At 41.0% G+C, this 20,968-nt stretch overlaps 1 protein-coding gene across 1 annotated transcript in view; it reads right to left on the bottom strand.

The window, feature by feature from the left end:
- LOC108427427 (phospholipid-transporting ATPase ABCA1) overlaps positions 1 to 20,968 on the bottom strand; it is a 246,921-nt gene that overhangs the window by 114,569 nt on the left and 111,384 nt on the right. The window contains exons 16-17 of the mRNA XM_037532939.1: positions 10,639 to 10,860; positions 2,398 to 2,602 (exon numbers count right to left, since the gene is read on the bottom strand). Coding sequence (XP_037388836.1) covers positions 2,398 to 2,602; positions 10,639 to 10,860 — 427 coding nt within the window. The remainder of the gene's footprint in view (positions 1 to 2,397; positions 2,603 to 10,638; positions 10,861 to 20,968) is intronic.

Genomic DNA, 20,968 nt, shown 5'->3' with positions numbered 1-20,968 from the left:
CCTGCCAAACCAGCATGATCTGGATCTTTGCCTGCTGTATGAAAAGCCTGGCTGTTCATTTCAAATTCTTTCCTCCTCAGTTTTGGGCTTTTTAGTCTTTATCATGCTGGTGTTTTTATAATGACAGATGACAGCCCGCTGCTACACAAACCCCAAATTATGCAAGTTTTGCTTCACATTTTTCTCAGCAAAGTTAGAAAAGAGGATTTTGTAGCTTTTCCTGTCACCCCAAACTATTTGCAGGCGATTTCTCAATTAGGGGAACTTTTCTGTGCACTGGGTGGATTTTCAAAGGAAAAAACATGGAAAAGAAAAAGTTTGTTTTTTTTAATGTTGGGAAACAGTGGTGCTAAACTTTTTTTGTGCCTCATTAGTTACATTTCGGGGTGATGGGTAAAGTTTGCCAGAATTTACTTTTTTAGGCTGGTCCCCTACCCAAAGTTTTTCACGCTGCATCACTAATGAAGTACTTACATTCATCAAAACTACTTTATATTTTCCCCCAATAATACAATATTGTATTAACAATATTATACTACTAATAATACTGATATTATACAAACAATAACCTTAACACTTTACCAAAAGCATATGGCTTATACGGGGGCAATTCATCCATTTTCTGTACCAAATTATGCCGTCCAGAATTCCACTACCACACTAAAGATTTTAGATAGGAAAGCAAATTTAAAAAACTATCTGATTACTCTGAGAGGTGTACAAGGCTTCCATGGCACAGTTGTGACCTTCAGATGCCTAAAAATGTAAGAAATGTTAGGATTTATAGCTCATATACATCAGTCAGAAAAAGGTGTTTTTAACAAGTATCAGTGGCAAAAACAGATCTGAGATTTTTAAGTATACTTAGTCAAGAAATCTCATTTGTGTGTTTCGTTTTAGCCCAAATGTCGTCAATCAGCCAAGGAATTGTTGGTGTCTGAGTTTTGCTTCTTTAATTTAGAGCAATTTAGAACTACTGGAACCTAATAGTCAAACTAACAGTTTCTGTAAATAAATCAGAACTCAAACCGCATCCAGGTCTTAATCCAAGACATGCGAACAAGTTGATATGGTGTAGAACACTATATGACTCACTATGAGCTACAATAGAACTAAATGAAGAAGCGGCCATTTGGAATAACTGGAATCACTTCTTTCCTGAATATGAATTGATATCATTCCACACAAGACAACCGAAGACGGGGCAATAAGGGATTTCATAACAAAGATGGACTGCAGTAGAAATTTTTGTTTTTAATTCAACAAGTCTCAGCTGAACAACTACATCTGTGATGGATGAGTGAGTTTGACTTTATTTAGATATATTAATGTACACTGCACGATAGTTATCTAATTGGGTTCGCCCATCGATAAAAAGCTAACTTCTCCAAAAAGTGAAAAATGCCCATCACAAGATTGGTTAAATTTTGAATTCTGCATAGCAACGACGTCCTTAAAGAAAAGCGTAAATAAGAAAAGAAATAACACACAGCTTGAAAATCACTGATCAGACCCATCTGAGAACTGTCTGGATGTGGCGTAATACTCTAGTAAGCCCATAAGTTTGACATCCCTCTGTCTACCACTCTCAGGCTTCAACGCCACTGAAGCAGAACAGAACGCAATAGTGTGAGCAGGAGAGATGAGGAAGAGTTTCTATACAGGTTGTGTTGCAGACTTCACTCACTAAAAACGCTGCCCAGCTTTCATATTCACTTTACTGCTGGATGTATCCAGGGAATCCTGGCATGGTCAGTTGAACAAACAGATGGACTAACCTGATGGCACATGGTTTGCAGGGACAGATGGATTACATTTAACTGAAGTGGTTTAAATGACATGAACTGCGTTTTGGGTGCATTGCTAACATGTTAACCCCTTAAAATCCTAACTACATTGACTAGAAGGCAAGCTGGAGATATTCTGTAGTGACAGAACCGTGTGTCTGGGTTCGGACCATTCGAGGGGTCAACATTTTCGGTTTGTGTTTTGTTAGAGAAAACGTTCGGTGGGTGGAACTACTTCTATTTAGGAACTGGTGTTTTTGAGCAAAATGGATGGATGAAGCGAAGCATGAATGAAGGAACAGATGGATGAACAATCTTGGTGTGTGGATAAAGGAATGAACGAGTGACAGGCAGCTACAGACAGGTGGTCTAACTTGCTAGCTTTTGGTTGCGCTGGATTAGCTTTAGCTCACTAAGTATCTCTGGCTGAAAGTGTTTTGTGTGGGCGGAGCAAAAGACGTCAGCCTTGTGATTGGCGAGGCCAACGTCTATGGAAGCATAACCCAAGACTGAGACTTCCCACTTTACATCAAGAGGAGATCTATCTATCTATCTATCTATCTATCTATCTATCTATCTATCTATGCTGAAAGTTAAGTACTGCTTGTACCTGGAAACACATTCTCGATGTACCAGGTGAGAATCCAGTAGAGCAGAGTGTCAATCAGCATCATGATGATGGAGACGATGAAGCTGTAGGGGTCATCCTCTTGAGAGCTGATTCCTATGTTCTTCCACTGGATGCCCACACCCTGCTCCTCATAACGTGCAAAATTCTCACAGCCGTAACCAAATGCCACACATGACAGCAGACTCTGAAAAACACACAAACATCTCCTTTAGACATAAGCTCCCATCTCTCCCTCTCTCTCTCTCTCTCTCTCTCGCTCTATTATATATTTATATATCTCTCTGTCGGAACAAAACCCTGTATCTCCATTTTTCTCGTTTTTCAGTTTTTGACAATTTGAAAAAAACCATGGCCCTTTATCCATCCATCCATCCATCATCGTCGCCCGCTAGTCCAAACAGGGTCGTGGTATGGCCCTACATATTGTGTGTAAATTCCATGATGACTGGTCCAAAAGAAATGACCTAAAATGACTTGTAAAGACGTCTGGTTCCATTGACTTCCATTAAAAGTGGAGTAAGTTTTTACCTTCTCCTGTAAAGTTAGTTTTGGATATACAAGGTTTTGATCCGACAACAGCGAGATATATATATATATATATATACACACACACACACACACACACACACACACACACACACACACACACACACATATATACATACATACATACATACATACATACACTCATACATACACACATGTATGAATACCTATATTTGCATGTATATAAGAATGTGCAGCTGTGTAACTGATGATATCTCATGCAGCAAATGGGACTTGTCTAGCACAGAAAATGAAACATTGTTTTATTTTGCAGATGCTAGTAGATGACGTTCTCACACCACTAATCAAGTCATTCTCCCAAAACCAACTCATAAACACTTAAGTGTCATAAGCATCACACTGATAAAAATATTCAAATTAAGTAGCTCAAATGGGGCTACAGTATTTTTCTCATTACTGCACTGACGACACACCAAATGGCCACTTGAGTAAGGATATGTTTGAGTATCCACATTCTTATTCCATTTTCTCAGCTCCACTTACCATGTAAGTGCATTCTGTAATCCTGCGATTACTGTAAATCTGTTTCTCTGTTTACTTTGCTAGCTTCCTTTTACTGTTTCTCAATGGTTAGGACCCCCACAGGACCCCCACAGATCCACCACCATTTGGGTTGTGGATCATTCTCAGCCCTGCTGTAACACTGATGTGGTAGTGGAGTGTCATTGTGTGTTGTGTTGGTGCAAGTGGATCAGACACAGAAGTGCTGCAGGAGTTTTTAAACACCTCAGTGTCACTGCTGGACAGAGAATAGTCCACCAACCAAAAACATCCAGCCCACAGCGTCCTGTGGGCAGCGTCCTGTGACCACTGATGAAGGACTAGAGGATGACCAACACAAAACGTGCAGCAGCAGAAGAGCTCTCTGACTTTACATCTACGAGGTGCACCAACAGGGAAGTGTCTAATAAAGTGGACAGTGAGTGGACACAAATTCCAGCAGATCCACTCATACCAGCACAACACACACTAACACAACACTACCATGTCAGTGTCACTGCTGTGCTGAGAACGATCCACCACCCAAATAATACCTGCTCTGAGGTGGCCTTTTGGGGGTCCTAACCATTAAAGAACAGGGTGAAAGGGGGCAAACAAATTAACACCCACATGCAAACACTGTACAAGGGTACAGGCTGCATATATATTCAGTCATACAGGCTGTAAAGACACGTATACAGAGAAACAGCAGCCGAAACAATATGTGCCTCTTGTCCATCAAATTAAACAGCAGGACAAGGCAGATCCCAAGGGCAACACAGACACACAGGTGACAGATGTGTAATTGTGTTTGGAACACCAGCGGTGTTCTTTCTCTGAGACACACACACACACACACACACACACACACACACACACTTACACACTCTCTCTCCAAGGAGACAGCGTCATTAATATAAATGTAAATGATCCCCATGATTGAAATACAGCTTTATGAATATGATCAAAAACAACAGCAGAGCCGTGTCTTTCCCTTCACAACAGGCACATATCCCCTTATCACCGCTACTTTATTGCTAAAGCTAGCACTAGATATCAGACACGCACTGTAATGGCATTGTGGACACTTTAAATGACCATCACCGCAGGCTGCAGCTTCATTGGAGACTTTTTAGACACATAGATCAGCTGTACTTTTACAAGCTGCTTTTACTGCCAGTCTCATCATGAGATGCGGTCTCTATTCCGAGCAGATCAGAGACGCAGGTAAACGATCGCAACCGTGAAGCAGCAGCACAGCAGAGGAAGCAGAGCTCAAGCAGCGTTTTAAAAGCTTAGAACTGACGTCGCGCCCACAGGATCAGACAGAGACATGCATGTTTGCAGACGCACATGAAGTAAAAGCAACCATTGCCATCCACTGCAGCCTCAAGCCATCGGTTTGGTGTCTGCCTGCCAAGGTATGAATCTGAATCCCCAGCTCTGGTTTGGTGGGACAAAAATGGACCATAAACGTTTTCTAGGCCCAACGTGGCAACATGCTTTAGTCTACGGTAAACAGATTTATTTATTTATTTATTTTGCTGTGTTGCTTTTCTTTGTCTTTGCCATCTTGTCATCTTTATTGGGCAAACATGCCTGTGGTGAGCGGTCACATGCTTTTTTATTGTGAAGGGTGTTACAGTGTTGGTTGTCATTGGCATTGTTCTGAATCTCTACAGAGCAACAGTGTGGGAATAGGTGACGACTGCATGGCTGTCAGGAAAAAGTTACAGTCCGATGTTATGACTTTGCACTTCATTAGGAAACTGGATCTGGCCGCTTTTTAACAGGCCTGCGCAAACGTGCTTCTGCCTACACCACTGCTTTAAGCTGAAATGTTTACTTAAAGACTGACTGTAAAACTGGAACATACAAAGATGAAATGTTACCTAAATGTCTGTTAAAAGCTTCAAATAGCTGTGTGCTACTTTAAACCCGATTAGCTTGATGCTAACGTAACCATAAAGGTGCTAGAAGAAATGAGCAGGACTGTAGTGACGGATAAACAAACACTATTTCTAAAGAGCAGATTTTTAGATTTTATAGTAATGCTATATCATATGTAGTTGATGTAAGTCTATGATTACATGACTGCAAAATCGAAACGTTTTAGAAATGAGTGGTATATCCCCCGCCTACCACCTACACTGTATTACTATTTTTATTACATGGAAAATGTAGCCTGTTGAGTTTTAAACACACAACTTTTTATTAGAATGCTGTAATATCGTAAACTCTGCTAAAAAGTTATGTGATAAGTGTACACTAGTGCATGCCTAGCTGCCACACAAACACAAAACCTCTCACTTATAATCTCTTCATCTAAAAATCTAAAATGCCCCCCACACACACAGTAATTGTAAGACATGTTGAGACTGAAGCTGACGGCAGACAAAAAGCAGGGTTTTTTTTCATATTTAGAAGAGCAGTGACTCACTCAGTTACTGACATCTCCTACTGAAGTAAAGCAGTCAGCATTAACACAGAGAACTCTCTGCCTCACTCTCTGCCACACACAACGATGAGTGTGTGCGTGTGTGTATATATATATATATATATATATATATATATATATATATATATATATACACACGTATGTGTGTGTATAGATATCTATATACACACACACACACACACACACACACACACATATATATCATTGTTGTCAAAAGAAAACAGAAGAAGGAAAAAACATACTTTCCTTTTAATAAAAATCAATGGATCCAGACTTTATTTTAAGCAATGCTGTGCCATTTCGCTCAGACCATTCATCATGAAATTTACACACAAGGTAAAGGGCAACAGGCAATTTGACGGAAATTGTCAAAAATGGAGATGGTTTTCTTCCAACAACACTGATATTTACCCCCCTTTAGGCATAACATTCTGACCACCTCCTTGTTTCTACACTCATTGTCCATTTTATCAGCTCCACTTTCTGTACAGCTGCACTTTGCAGTTCTACAGTTACAGACTGTAGTCCATCTGTTTCTCTGATACTTTGTTAACCCCCTTTTACCCTGTTCTTCAGTGGTCAGGACCCAAATGCACCCTCACAATGCGGGTACTATTTGGGTGATGGTCCATTCTCAGCACTACAGTCACACTGACATGGTGATGGTGTGAGTGTGTGCTGTGCTGGTCTGAGTCGATCAGAATAGTCCACCAACCCAAAATATCCAAAAATATCTCTGACTTTACTTCTACAAGGTGGACTGACAAAGTAGGAGTGTTTAATAGAGTGGACAGTGAGTGAAAACTATTAGTCCAGCAGCACTGCCATCTCTGATCCACTCAAACCAGCGCAACACACACTAACACACCACGACCACGTCAGTGTGACTGTAGTGCTGAGAATGATCCATCAGCCAGATAATACCTGCTCTGTGAGGGTCCATGGGAACCCTCACCACTGAAAAACAGGGTAAAAGGGGGCTTGTCGGAAAACTACAATGGTAACTTTACAGGAGAAGGAAAAAAAAACTACTTTTGACCTTTTTCCAAGTAATTTTGGGTCCATTTTAGTCCATTCTTCATGACATGTTCACACAAAATAAAAGGCAACAGGTATTTTCAAAATCTCAAAAATGGAGATACATGGTCTTCTTTTGATAACAGCTATATATATATATATATATATATACACACACACACACACACACACACACACACACACTAACACTTAAAAAACCCTCCATACTGTCAGCAACAGCCCTTTGGATTGAATATATCAGTTTGATTTTAACTCATAATCTAAACCTAAGTCCTTGAGCCTTTTAATCTTCTTACATAAAGTGTATTAAATTATTAAATACATAATACAGTTTTTTTAAATACACAACTGAACTGGTTTATAAATTAACAGATGTAGTCATTTTCTCAAATAATAATAATAATAATAATAATAATAATAAAAAACAGCATTGTACAAAACATCTAAAAGTTATCGGAACTTTTGTTGCAGCCAAACTCAACAAAACATCATACACAAACATTTATCATATATGCTTCAAGTACTTGGTGAACCCATTTCAGTTTAAACCATTACGTCCCCTTCATTTCAAGCACATGCTTTAGAAACAGTGTAAAAGCAACTGTATATGTTTTCCCCTATGAAACACCGTTCAGCTTTCACTCCCTGAACAGCGTGCATTCTGCCACATTTCCACCCCTGTATTTAAGTGCTTATATGTAATAACATGTCTCATATGTATTATACATTATACATATGTCCGAAGATGTACACCTTTCTAAATAGTAACTGTACAGCACAACTTTTAAAGTGAATTGGTGTAAAGAGGTTTTCTTCCAAGTAATTTTGGAATATTTCTATTGGCCCATGTATTAGGACCTTCCCACACAAGGACAGCTGCTGTGTTCAAATGGAGACGCATGATTTTTTTTAGTAGCAAAAAATACAGAAATTTACATCGCACATATTTTACACATGTGACTATATGTATTACACTGCTTGGGAGGATGTCCAGTGATTTCTATAGATTTTTGTAATTGTGCAGCCAAGTAACACTACACCTACACCTAAACATAACACCAAACATAAGCAAATCTGTTGTGTGGTCCTTACAAGGTTAGCAACACAAGCACACACTCACACAGCTCTATGCTATTTTAAACCAATGAAAACAGATATTCTCTCAAAAGCCACTCACATTCACACACACACACACATACACACACACTTCCTGTGGTCATCGCCAGTAACACACACTGCATCATTAGACGACAGAGTGATGAATCTGCACGGCCATAACAAGGGGGATGTGTCAGTCTTAATACAGTACAATAGAAATCTTCGCTCTCACACACACACACACACACACAGTGTCTTATCAGTCTCTAGACATGCAGTGATGAAGATTAAAACTCTCTCTCCTTCTCTTCCTCTCTCTCTTTCTAAAGGACACTCCACAGGATGAATAAGCAGTACATGAGATAAAGGTCACTTCAATGAGTGGCAGAGAGAGAAAAGTCACTATACACCATTTATTACTGTTCTCTGTCTCAAAGGGCGAAACACTTCCATATTACTCTTTATTGTGAACAATGGCCTCGGGGCTGACCATGCACACAGAAGTCACTGCTGGGTTACCCTCCTGCTCTGCTGTTACACTGACATATTAACCCTTACAGGCACTATGCATTTCCATAACAGACCAAAAACGCCCGAGTCTAACTTCATTCATCATTCCGCTCAGAATACAGGTGACCTACACACCTATACGGTCAACTTTTAGGGGGAAATTTCTCCTTAAAACCCACCTACACAGTTTTCAGGAACTACAGTTTTCTACACACACTCGAGCACAGAGGTGGGAACAGCTCTGCGGTTTAAGAACTCGCATGAATTTGGTCCAGACTTTTTCTAAGGAAGCTAAAACTTCCTTAGATATTGGTGAATGAGGCCTAATGTCTATTTACCACAAGGCTAAACGTTATCTGTGCATGATTTAGCATGTACAGGATGATGACGCATAACCGTATATACACGGTAAGGGGGATATAACTGAAACATGTAAACAGGCAACTATCATGGCAAAAAGTCCATTTACGTGGGGTAAGAATCCACCATGATGAATTTTGAATCAATTCGTTTGTAAATTTTTGTCAATGTTTAGAGATCATTTAAATGATTTATTCTTCATCACTTATTTTTAAACTAGTATATAACTATATATATATATTTTTTTGTGGTGTTAAAATTCAGAATGGAAAAATACACTATAAATACACAGCTACTTAAACCAAACTTTCCGGTAACAATTATCAACAACACTAAGTTTAGGATTAGGTTTAGAAGTAGGTGTAGATTTTGCCTTGAGGTTAGGTTTGCAGCTTCAAGTTCAGTGGCATTTAGTAGGTTTTTATTTGAATGTTACTAAAAGATAAACGGAGCATCTACAAAGCATCTACAGTGTAGTGGACCATTCAAATTCAAAATAAAGTGTTTCCTTTTTTTTCAGAAATGATTAAGGTCTTCTTATTTTATGTATGGAATGAGAAAATATGAGTAATTTAGCCTCCAGTCAGGCAAAATTATTCAAAAGACATAACCACTTTTTGTTCAGTTTTTCCAAGAATGCCACCCAGACCAGCACAAAGCAGTAAGAAAAATGTGGTTAATTCTAAGCAGAGTTATACAGTCTTGAGTAGCGCTATTATCCCCCAAAAAACTGAAGAGTTTTTTTTAAACCAAATCAGTATTCAGCTCTGTACAGAATAGCACCAGGACTATAGAGAACAATGGGGCAGGTCATTACTGGAGCCAGCAGGCTGGAGGACCACCCTCTGCTTCCCTGGTATCATACACAAAGTTACTGATATGAGCACACAGGTGGACTCAAGTGTTAATTTGCTTGACTCTGTATTAACATTGGTCCGTGGGGGGAGGAATAAGTGGAATTTTGAGTAGAAATGACAGAAAAAAAGGAACATTTGTGTGGCAAGTTCATATTACTGCATATTATTACACACTCCTCATAGATAGCCACCAACTAAATAAGCAAATAAAGCTTCATTGCTCCCACAACCAAACATCGAATCTCACCAACCTTGTTTTACAATGCGAGACAAACTGTGTAAGGCAAGGCCTAATTCCTACGATTACTCTTTTATTAATACTACACTCCTCTCTTAGCCTTAGATACATACCAAAACGTCTTGAATCAGCAGTGATTAAACCTCTCATTAAGAAATCTAACCTTGATCTCGCTGAGCTCTCAGCTGTTGGAGAAAGCTGTAGTTCAACGAGTTCTGACTTGTGTATGAATCACAAATACTCTGTATTTAGGCCTCATCATAGAACAGAGACAGCACTAGTGAAAATAGTGAACAATCTTTTATCTTCCACCAACCAAGACACGGCATCTTTCCTGGTTCTACAAGAACATGCTTTCCTACTATGAGGGCTAACTGCGCATAGATGCATGTATGTATGTATGTATGTTTGTATGTATGTACGTATAGATATATAGATAGATGGGTTTTAAATAATGTGGCTAGTGATCTTCATGGAGAAATCTCCGAATCAGTACATTAATATAAGCCGTTGCAGAAACTTTAACGGCACTTGGAGTTGGAAAACTATGACTTGATCCGTATGAAGAAATCACAAATACACTCGGTAACTTGTCTGTACACAGATACACTCACCGTGGCGAGTTTGGCCCTGAAGGTGATGACGTCTCTCCAGGCGTAACAGAGCACGTGCGGCAGGTAAAGCAGAAAGTAGATGAGTCCTCCGCAGGCGGCCGCCAGATTGGCCCGCGAGAAAAACACGCTGATGAAGAAGCACTGCATTACTGTGGCCATACAGAAGACCATCAGAAAGACAAATATCACAGTCGGATCGCTGTACTTCAGTACCTTTCCATACTGCAGAGAGACAGAGAGAGAGAAGGGGAGAGACGGGGTGGGGGTGGGAGTTGGGGTGAGGGTTCAACGGAGAGAGAGAGAGAGAGAGAGAGAGAGAGAGAGAGAGAGAGAGAGAGAGAGAGAGAGAGAGAGAGAGAGCAAGAGAGACAGAGAGACAGAGAGAGAGAGAGAGAGAGGGAGAGAGCAAGAGAGACAGAGAGACAGAGAGAGAGAGAGAGAGAGGGAGAGAGCAAGAGAGACAGAGAGACAGAGAGAGAGAGAGAGAGAGGGAGAGAGGGAGAGAGAGAGAGAGACGGGGTTGGGTGGGGATGTAAAAAGAGAAAGAAAGAATGAAAGAAGGAAAGAGAAAAAGAGAAATGGATAACAGAGAGATTAACATATGTACAAATACAGGTGTGTACAGATGTGTTGACGTTGTGCTGTTAAAGAAGACCTGTTGAATGGAGGTTAAAGGTTAAACAGTGAAGCAACTGACATGGTAGATGAAGAGAGCTCTGAGTGCAACTGTGAACTGGTAACACACACACACACACACACACACACACACACACACACAGACACACACACACACACACACAGACAATAACTCTGCCTGAGAGGACAAGGGTCTCCAAATGAAGAGTGGAGTGTTTTGAGCACACAGTCCTACAATAAGACCCTGTACACAACACACTTATACCACAATGCCCAAAACTACTGAGTACTACTGAACACAGAGCTGAGAGAGACACGGGGGAGAGGGCGGGGGGCAGAAAGAAAGACACATAAAAAGCACAAAAAGATACAAAGAAAGCCACAAAAGATAAAGAGAGAAAGACAGAATCCAAAAGACATAGAGGGTGAGTCAAAAGTCACAGGACACCCTTTTATTTCAGAGACGAAAGGGAAAATGACAGATCTGAATACCCCAGCAAGTAATGGGGTATCTTTTAGGCTATGTCCGGAACATGGCTGCCATCTTGAAAGTCACCATATTGGATCAAGGGCAAGATTTTCCAATGGGAAAGTGGTGATACACTCAAATACATTAATATCAAAGAAGACCACAATTGTCCCAGAAATCTCTGCATCAGATTGCAAGCTGCAATCAGATGTGCAATATCTCTTGTGGTTCAAAAGCTATCAGCACAGAAAGTTCAAAACTTCTGTTGATTGTCACAAGTAACAGAGGTAAGAACTACAACCCCAATTCCAATGAAGTTGGGACGTTGTGTAAAACAGAAATAAAAACAGAATACGATGATTTGCAAATCCTTTTGCAACCTATATTCAATTGAATACACTACAAAGACAAGATATTTAGTGTTCAAACGGATAAACTTCATTGTTTTTTTACAAATATTCACTCATTTTGAATTTGATGCCTGCAACACGTTCCAAAGAAGCTGGGACAGGGGCATGTTTACCACTGTGTGGGCATGTTTACATCACCTTTCCTTTTAACAACACTCAATAAGCGTTTGGGAACTGAGGACACTAATTGTTGAAGCTTTGTAGGTGGAATTCTTTCCCATTCTTGCTTGATGTACAACTTCAGGTGCTCAACAGTCCGGGGTCTCCGTTGTCATATTTTGCGCTTCATAAAGTGCCACACATTTTCAATGGGAGACAGGTCTGGACTGCAGGCAGGCCAGTCTAGTACCCACAGTCTTTTACTATGATGACACGCTATCGTAACACGTGCAGAATGTGGCTTGGCATTGTCTTGCTGAAATAAGCAGGACGTCCCTGAAAAAGACGTTGCTTGGATGGCAGCATATGTTGCTCCAAAACCTGTATGTACCTTTCAGCATTAATGGTGCCTTCACAGATGTGCAAGTTACCCATGCCAGGGGCACTAACACACCCCCACACCATCAGAGATGCTGGCTTTTGAACTTTGTGCTGATAACAATCCGGACAGTCCTTTTCCTCTTTGGCTTTCCAAAAAAAATTTGAAATGTGGACTCGTCAGACCACAGGACACTTTTCCACTTTGCGTCAGTCCATCTCAGATGAGCTCAGGCCCAGTGAAGCCGGCAGTGTTTCTGGGTGGTGTTGATATATGGCTTTCGCTTTGCATGACAGAGTTTTAACTTGCACTTGTAGATGGAGCGACGAACTGTGTTCACTGACAATGGTTTTCTGAAGTGTTCCTGAGCCCATGTCGTAATATCCATTACAGAATGACGTCGGTTTTTAATGCAGTGCCGCCTGAGGGATCGAAGGTCACGGGCATTCAATGTTGGTTTTCTGCCTTGCTGCTTACTTTTAATCTTTTGATGATATTATGGACTGTAGATGATGAAATCCCTAAATTCCTTGCAATTGCACGTAGAGAAACGTTGTTCTCAACAATGTTGTTCACAAAGTGGTGAACCTCGCCCCATCCTTGCTTATGAATGACTGAGCCTTTCAGGGATGCTCCCTTTATACCCAATCATGACAACTTCTTTGGAAGGTGTTGCAGGCATCAACTTCAAAATGAGTGAATATTTGCAAAAAACAATAAAGTTTATCCGTTTGAACATTAAATATCTTGTCTTTGTAGTGTATTCAATTGAATATAGGTTGAAAAGGATTTGCAAATCATCGTATTTTGTTTTTATTTCTGCTTTACACAACGTCCCAATTTCATTGGAATTGGGGTTGTAAGTAAGAAGATGGAACTGACGAAAAAAGAGAGGATTGAGGTGATTCTGATGTCCGGGGAACGCAGCTGCCATAAAATAACCGCAGACTTCAACAACCGACACCTAGAAAGACCACCAATTTCACACTGCATCCCTCATGGCCAAATTCCAAGAAACCGGGTCTGTGGGCAACAAGCCACCTAATGGTCATCCGAAGACCGCTACCGACAAAGAAACCTCAACAATGGTTTTGGCAGCCTTTGCGAAAAGTCCACAACTTAGCACACAATGTCTCACGGCAGAATGCGTGTCAGCCAGTCATCCCTTGTACAGATTCTTCATACCAATAAGTCGCACCCCTTCAAGATCCAGCTGCAGCAGAAACTGTCAGAGGATGACCCTGATAGACGTGTCAAGTTCTGCACCTGCATTAGACCAACAACAACGGGATCATTCTGTTCGGTGACAAGGCCAATTTTTATGTCAGTGGTGAGGTCAACCGCCAGAACGTGAGGTACTGGAGTGATGAAAACCCTCACTGGACAGTAGTTTCCCCTGTTATTTCCCACAGGATGGGGCTCCACCACACTACGGAGCAGGTGTTTGTCAGTGGCTGGCTATTCAATTCCCTGGTCATTGGATTGGCCATCATGGACCTGTGGAATGGCCTCCCAGATCACCCGACCTCACACCACTCAACGTTTATCTCTGGGGTCATCTCAAACAAATTGTGTATGCTGAGAAAATCCGCAACAAACACCACCTTCAGCACCGCATCGTGGAGGCTTGTGACAGCATTTCTCCAGAGATTCTCATGCAGATTCATAACAATTGGATCCTGCGCCTTCAGCTCTATGTTCAGCACCAGGGACAGCACAGTGAACATGTCAAATAGCTGTGCACCACAGGCAACGTTCCCTGTTGTTGTTGCAACTTTCTGTGTTGATAACTTTTGAACCACAAGAGATATTTCTAATCTGATTGTGGCAATCGATTTCTGAGATAATTCTGGTCTTCTCTGATCTACATGACCACCTTCCCATTGGAAAAACTTGCCCTTGATCCAATATCGTGGCTTTCAAGATGGCCCCCTCAGCCATTACTGGCTGGGGTATTCAGATCTATCATTTTCTTTCATTTCTGAAATAAAAGGGTGTCCTTGGACTTTTGACTCACCCTGTAGAAGTAAGGAATGAGAGAGAGACTGAGTCAGAAAGAAAGAAACACAGAGAAAGACAGCAAAAAAGATGGGAAGATAAAGAAAGATAGAGAAACAAAAAGAAACAGAAGTAATGAAACAGAGAGAGAGAGAGAGAGAGAGAGAGAGAGAGAGAAAGTGTGAGAGAGAAAGTGTGAGAGGGAGAGAGCGAGAAAGTGAGAACGAGAGAGAGAAGGAGAGAGAGAAGAAACAGAAAAATGTGAGTTAGGACAGAGAGAGAGAGAGAGAAGGAACAGAAAAATGTGAGTGAGAAAAGAGAGGGGAAGAGAGAGAAGGAGAGAGAACGAAAGAGGGAGGAGGGGGTCTTGATCAGAAAGACTCATTAGAGATGATTAGATAAGACCTTGGCGTTGTGACTCTGGAAGGGGAGGCTGTGAACAGCTTGTGCCAGTGTGAATGTGAACATTGTCAGTGAGCGCTCAGCTCTCATGTGCTCATGTCTCTGCTTCAGCTCATTAACCTCCCCATTACAGAGTCACCGGCCACTTACAACACTGGAGCTCTGCTGCGGCGGCCCTGCGTGAAACTGACCCCAGAACAGCTGGACTGTCAGAGGGCCAGCAGGGCGCAGAGGAACTGCCACGGATCCTAAAGCAGGTGTTGGCTTTCAAATGCACTATCCATCAAAAGTTTGGCCGGCTTCTCAAATTGTTTTTAACAAATTAGCATGCTAACTTGCTAGCTTGACAGTTATGTGACAGTTTGGAAAAAAAAACAGTTTTGTACAGTTTTGTCTTGTAGAACACGCTCTGTTCCTCAAATGTAGCTGTTCAGTCAATGTGTGGTGGCTGAAGTTTCCTTCATGAGTTTTGCAGCTTTGGGCCTATTGTAGCTAACAAGGAATGGAAGCCAGTTAGCATCATAAAAACTGCATCCCTAATATAGACATTTCCCTCAAACTGAGTCAAGCTGTGATATTAAGTAATATTAAATAGACTTGCTTATGCTGTTTTCAACCTCTGATGTACTGTTATCGCTAAAAATTGATAAGGTTGCAATAAACAGCAAATAGAAACTGTGGCTGTGTCCAAAACTGAAGGCAGCTGTATCAATGCCTTGCTGCCTGTGCTGTCTTATAAGTCGGTGCCTCGGGAGGCAGCACTGTCCACTGTACCAGTGCCAACATCCTCTTTTCTGCTTTACACATGCCTTCATCAAACTGTCCCTTGAACAAATTACAGTGAATAACTAAAAAGTACACAGAGTAAATAAGGTTGACTACCAAGCACTTAAATTCTGAGTCATTTGTCAAGAGTCAACCCTGACTCCTAGATGTGCTGGAGTTGAGGAACCAAAGAACAGTATTCTTTAAATATTGACTAATTCTCATGTAATGCCATTCCAGTGTGGAGAAGTGTTTGCCTGTAGTAATATTTGTAAATGGGCCACTTAATAACCTCATAAGAGGATGCAGCCACATTTGGGGAAAAGGGGGAACAAAACATCAGGTTTGTAACATTTTTGGTTAAAACAAAGCGCTTTAGCAGAGATTTTTGAAAGACCTGAAGTTCCTTATCTGGGGCATGATCAAGACTAGAAAATGTTTGAGATTACTCACCAACATAATGTGGTTTGAGAAAGATGTGTGATGATTTAAGCATGCAGTCAGCATGATGCTAACAAGTGGCTATTAGTTGGCAATTTTTTTGCAAGTATTATTCATTTTTTACTTGTGCAAAGTGAGAAAAGGTTTCATTTTCAAAAGAAAGTAAGGTGAGCCAAACTTTCAAGGGGCAGTGAATTCTTGACCCTGAAAATATCCATGTTTTACTATGTACAGATGCTAATATGCCAGGTTTCTGTTCAACTGATTTGTTCTGTGGCATCTAAACGTTCAAGTTTTCATTCTTAACAATATCCTATCTTGAATGTTGTTCACTCACTACACTGTCTACAGGGTCTGTTGTTGGTGAGCCATTTCTTGCCTGCAGTGCTCCAGTGTTTTGTAAATGGCTGATGTGAATCAAAGTGAATCAGAGCTAATCACCTTGAGGATGAGTGTGAGGAGGAGTGCGCTGACGCTGAGTGGGAGGAAGCTGCTGATGAGCCAGCTCAGCCAGTAGGTGTTGCCCTTCAGGCCCATAATCCGTATGGTCTCCTTCAGACGTGCCTCCTTCTCCTGAACCACACCCTTCACTATCAGCGCTACTGAGAAAATCCACGCTAAGGTCATGTACAGGGGCAGCGAGCTGGACAACGAGCGCAGGAACCTACATACACAAACACAACATGCTAGTGAGGAGATCAAAGCTAATGCAAGCATTAGCAAGGAAAGAATAGGGCCATGCAAACTAGGTAGACCACCAGTCTGTCAACACCAGATATACACTGCTTAAAGCTTTCATCTTTGTGAGAGAGAGGAGAAAATCAAGCTCTACTCTTGATTCAGATCTGAAAACATCCAGAGGTGTTTCTGTCCATCCTTCCACTGTGAGAAGAACTCACTGAAGGGATATGTAGCTGACAGGAAGATCTTACTGAGAAAAGGAAATAGAAAGAAAAGAACAAGCTGGTCATCTGTGATGTGGCGGGAGATTTGGTGAATTGATGAGCATACGTTAGAAATTGGGATTAGCTGGACTAACTAGGGCACTAAGACAATCAGCCAGTCTGCAGGTTGGTATAGTGTTGTGGATAACACCTCTGCCTTCTACACTGCAGACTGGGGTTCAATCTCCCATCTGGGTAAACACCCTACACTATACCAATGAGAGTCCTTGGGCAAGACTCCTAACACTACCTTTGCCTACCTGTATAAAATGATCAAATTGTAAGTCGCTCTGGATAAGAGCGTCTGCCATATTCCATGAATGTAAATGAATCTGTTCTGCTCCCCATTCCTGCTTTAGAGGTTATCCATCGGCATGTGTTATCACGCTAAACTGATAAATAGATTCCATGAGGATTGTATAGGAAACTATACACATTTCCACCAAATTACAGTACGGAAGCTCAGCTCCGTTGCCATTCCTGCAACCAAAGATGCTGGAACTACATTCTGGAGCACTCTGGCTCAATTTAACCCCTGCATACAGTATAATGATATCACACTCGGAGGGAGTCAGAGTGGGTGTTCCAGTTTAACACAGCCCAGACACAATAACACTCCAAATCAGCATGAAATTGTCATTTAGAAGTAGCTCATCACACACACACACAAGCTAAGCTCAGAGCCAGCACACTAACTCAATTTAGCCTGATTAATGTTTATAAATGGCTGATTGGCGGGCTAGGCCCATCACACTGATGAGGACATTATCATTCCTTCCACCACTGAGATATGAATTATATTTACTGCAGCTTTCTCCAATTAAACTGTGCAGAATTGATCAAGCAATCCAAAGGAAGGACCATCTCTCTACTCCATTCCAGTTAGAGAAGCATTGATTCACAAAAAATCATTTAAACCAGGCCTAATAATTCATTAGGTTGCTTGTTTAATGAAAGAGAACAATACGATGTCCTCAGCGGAGGAGAATGAAATAACGTTGTTATTTCAGACAGCCGTGCCTCTAGAAAAATCTGCTCTGATAAAGAGTTAGAATGGCTGAAAAAAAATTGGGAAAACAATCAACGGGCTTATTTCCCCTACATTTGGAGAGCGGATGTGGTCCAGCTGCGCACTTCCGCACTCTTTTTGAATTTGCCCCATTGTGTGATTTTTATTACAGGTGCCGCAGCATTGCTGACCTTGCGCTCTAGGATGAAGATAAAATCCAATATGCCTCTGAAAAATTCATTCCAATTGCAAAGATCTCCTTTGAAAAGGCTTCATTTCTCTCTGGAAAAGCCTTCAGCTGGTTTTGGAAGAAGAACAAGCAGACTCCGGTGGGAAACTCCTGGAGAACGTCCAATCAATAATAAATTTAATGGAACTAAAAATTAGTGCACGACTACACATAACGATATTAAGTGATAAAACATTTTGCAGAACTAAGTCATAAATACTGCAGAATGATTGCAGCTGTTGAAATGAATCTGTAAGGACTCTAAGACCTACTGCTGATGATATTGATCTAAATCAATAATAAATGGTCAAACGCCCACACAACCTCCATTTTAAACACCATGCAAGAGAGTGCATGACCAAATGAAGAGCTTTCAGAGCTTTACCATGAAGATTACATTGCTTCTTCTGAAAATTCCCACATTCCACACTTCTTCCAACACTCTGACCACCAGGCAAAATCCCAACGGAGGCCAATCAGGACTGAATTCAGTTGATCTTGGTTTTACTGGGGGACAAAAAAACAAGTTTCCCACCAGGAAGAACCAAAAGAACATCCTTAGAAGTTGGGTACATTGAAATTTTCAATGCAACACAAATTGGCCCAGTTGTGACATCAACACTACTTTCACTAAAGTAAATTTAAACATGTATAATTATCCCAAATTTTATTTCTGCTTCATTTTTGTGTTCAAAAATGCTCATAACACAAGCCAAAACCAATACATGCCAGCTAACTTATGAGCAACCATTTCACAGCCTGCACATGAATGCACACATTGGATTAATGAGTTCCTCTTCAGAGAAAAATACCACCTGGCATCTGCTTGAAAGCAGCATTTCTTCAAGAGTTGGCTGGACTTTTTTTGTTGATGCCTACCCAATACACCAATATCAAGAAAAGTTCTAGTATGTTCAAAGTTAGATAGACACATGATCCTCCTCCCACAATTTAGTTAGTTCATAACTCTATTTAGTCATACTGCACAGAAGTGTTTTAGGGTACAGTCTGCAAAACAGTGTGCAAATGTTTGGGTCAAATGACACGTTGATTTTCTTAGTGACAATAAGTGACGTATCTTCTGTAGGCAACACGCATCTGCCAAAGATCTTATAAAGGAGGAGACCGAATGGGAAAGCTTCAGCACGGCATCTGTTCCTGCCCTTCAAGAAAAAGAGACAATCAGCTTGGAAACCCACCCCACCTGTTGTGGAGATCTGTAAAACATAGTAGCCAGAACAACATTCCTGAGCCAAATGCTACAAACTACTTATGAGACGTTTTGGTCAGATTTTATCACTGATTTGTTTTGGAAACAGCCATTTGAAGTTCAGGTTTGAGCCTTTTGGTCTCTCCCCATTCCAAAAAATAGAAGCCTGGACTTGTTGCACACATGGCACGTGCAGACGTTTTTGCATATTTTATATTTTAAGCTTTGTTTTTTGTTTTTTTTTACTCCCCACTATTTTAAACACAGAAAATTAAGACAAATTGTTCACTAAAACTACAAAAAAATCCTCAGTTACGTTTTTCTTTTCTGTAAAGGATGATTTAACCCTATAAAATCCCAGACTTATGTACTTAGGCTTATTATTCAGTAACTTCAATGCAAACTAGCTGAGCTACCCTTAGCTCATAGAAGTGTGTAGAAAAAGTGGGCCTGTCAGGCGTTGGTCATTTAAGAGGCTGACTTACTTTTCCGCAGAAAAATCGTCATTTGACTGGAGGTGTTCAAACTTCAGCTTGCGACTGCAGACGTGTACGATTTTCTTTTAGGCTATCACTGCAAAATGAAGTGCTGCACAATAGGCAGTACAGCGCATCTCAAATTCTCAAGGGTGCGTTCTCTCTTGCGTTCTTTTGTTTGCCATGTTCTTCTCAAGTATGCAAATCTGTTCTTCACATTCTTAGTGCTTTGAATAAGAAGAAATGCACCCATCGTGTCAACTGTTTTGCTGTACATATGTTGGAAATTTTACTCTCGTTGTAACCACAGAGTGCAAGCACAGACGTATTAAGACTACTGGATCTCCATTTGCTCCATTTTTATAAACCAAGAACTACATAATGTTTGTTCAAGACAATAATCTGACAGTACATCATTCCACGCTCTCAAAAATAACAAGGCATTTCTCTCCATCTCTCCTTCTCTCTCTCATGCGCTCTCGGAGCGTGATGAGCTTTTCCAAGAGCAGCAGCAGCTTCCATTTCCGCCATTTGCTACTTGGAAAGAACACAATCTTTTACAGAAGAGGAAATAAAAAGGCTTTTAGAGGAGCCACAGAGGACGAGGAGGAAGAGGAGGAGGAGGAGGAGGAGGAGGAGGTTGGCGGGGTGGGGTATTGGTTTGGGGGAGCAGGCAGGATTTCTGAGGGGTGGGGTGGTTGATCACAAATGGGTTGTAAATGCCTTAATACCATGCGTAATCAATTAGCATAATTACCCAATTCAGAAATCAAAGTTCAGCCGGTTCTGGCCTGATTCGCTGCAATTCCGCATTAATGTTTTCCGTAATTATTTTCTCCGAGAAACAGAGCAACAAACCCACG

The sequence above is a fragment of the Pygocentrus nattereri genome, chromosome 22, assembly GCF_015220715.1.
Source record: "Pygocentrus nattereri isolate fPygNat1 chromosome 22, fPygNat1.pri, whole genome shotgun sequence".
Taxonomy (NCBI): domain Eukaryota; kingdom Metazoa; phylum Chordata; class Actinopteri; order Characiformes; family Serrasalmidae; genus Pygocentrus; species Pygocentrus nattereri.
This window is presented reverse-complemented; position numbering and strand designations above follow the sequence as displayed.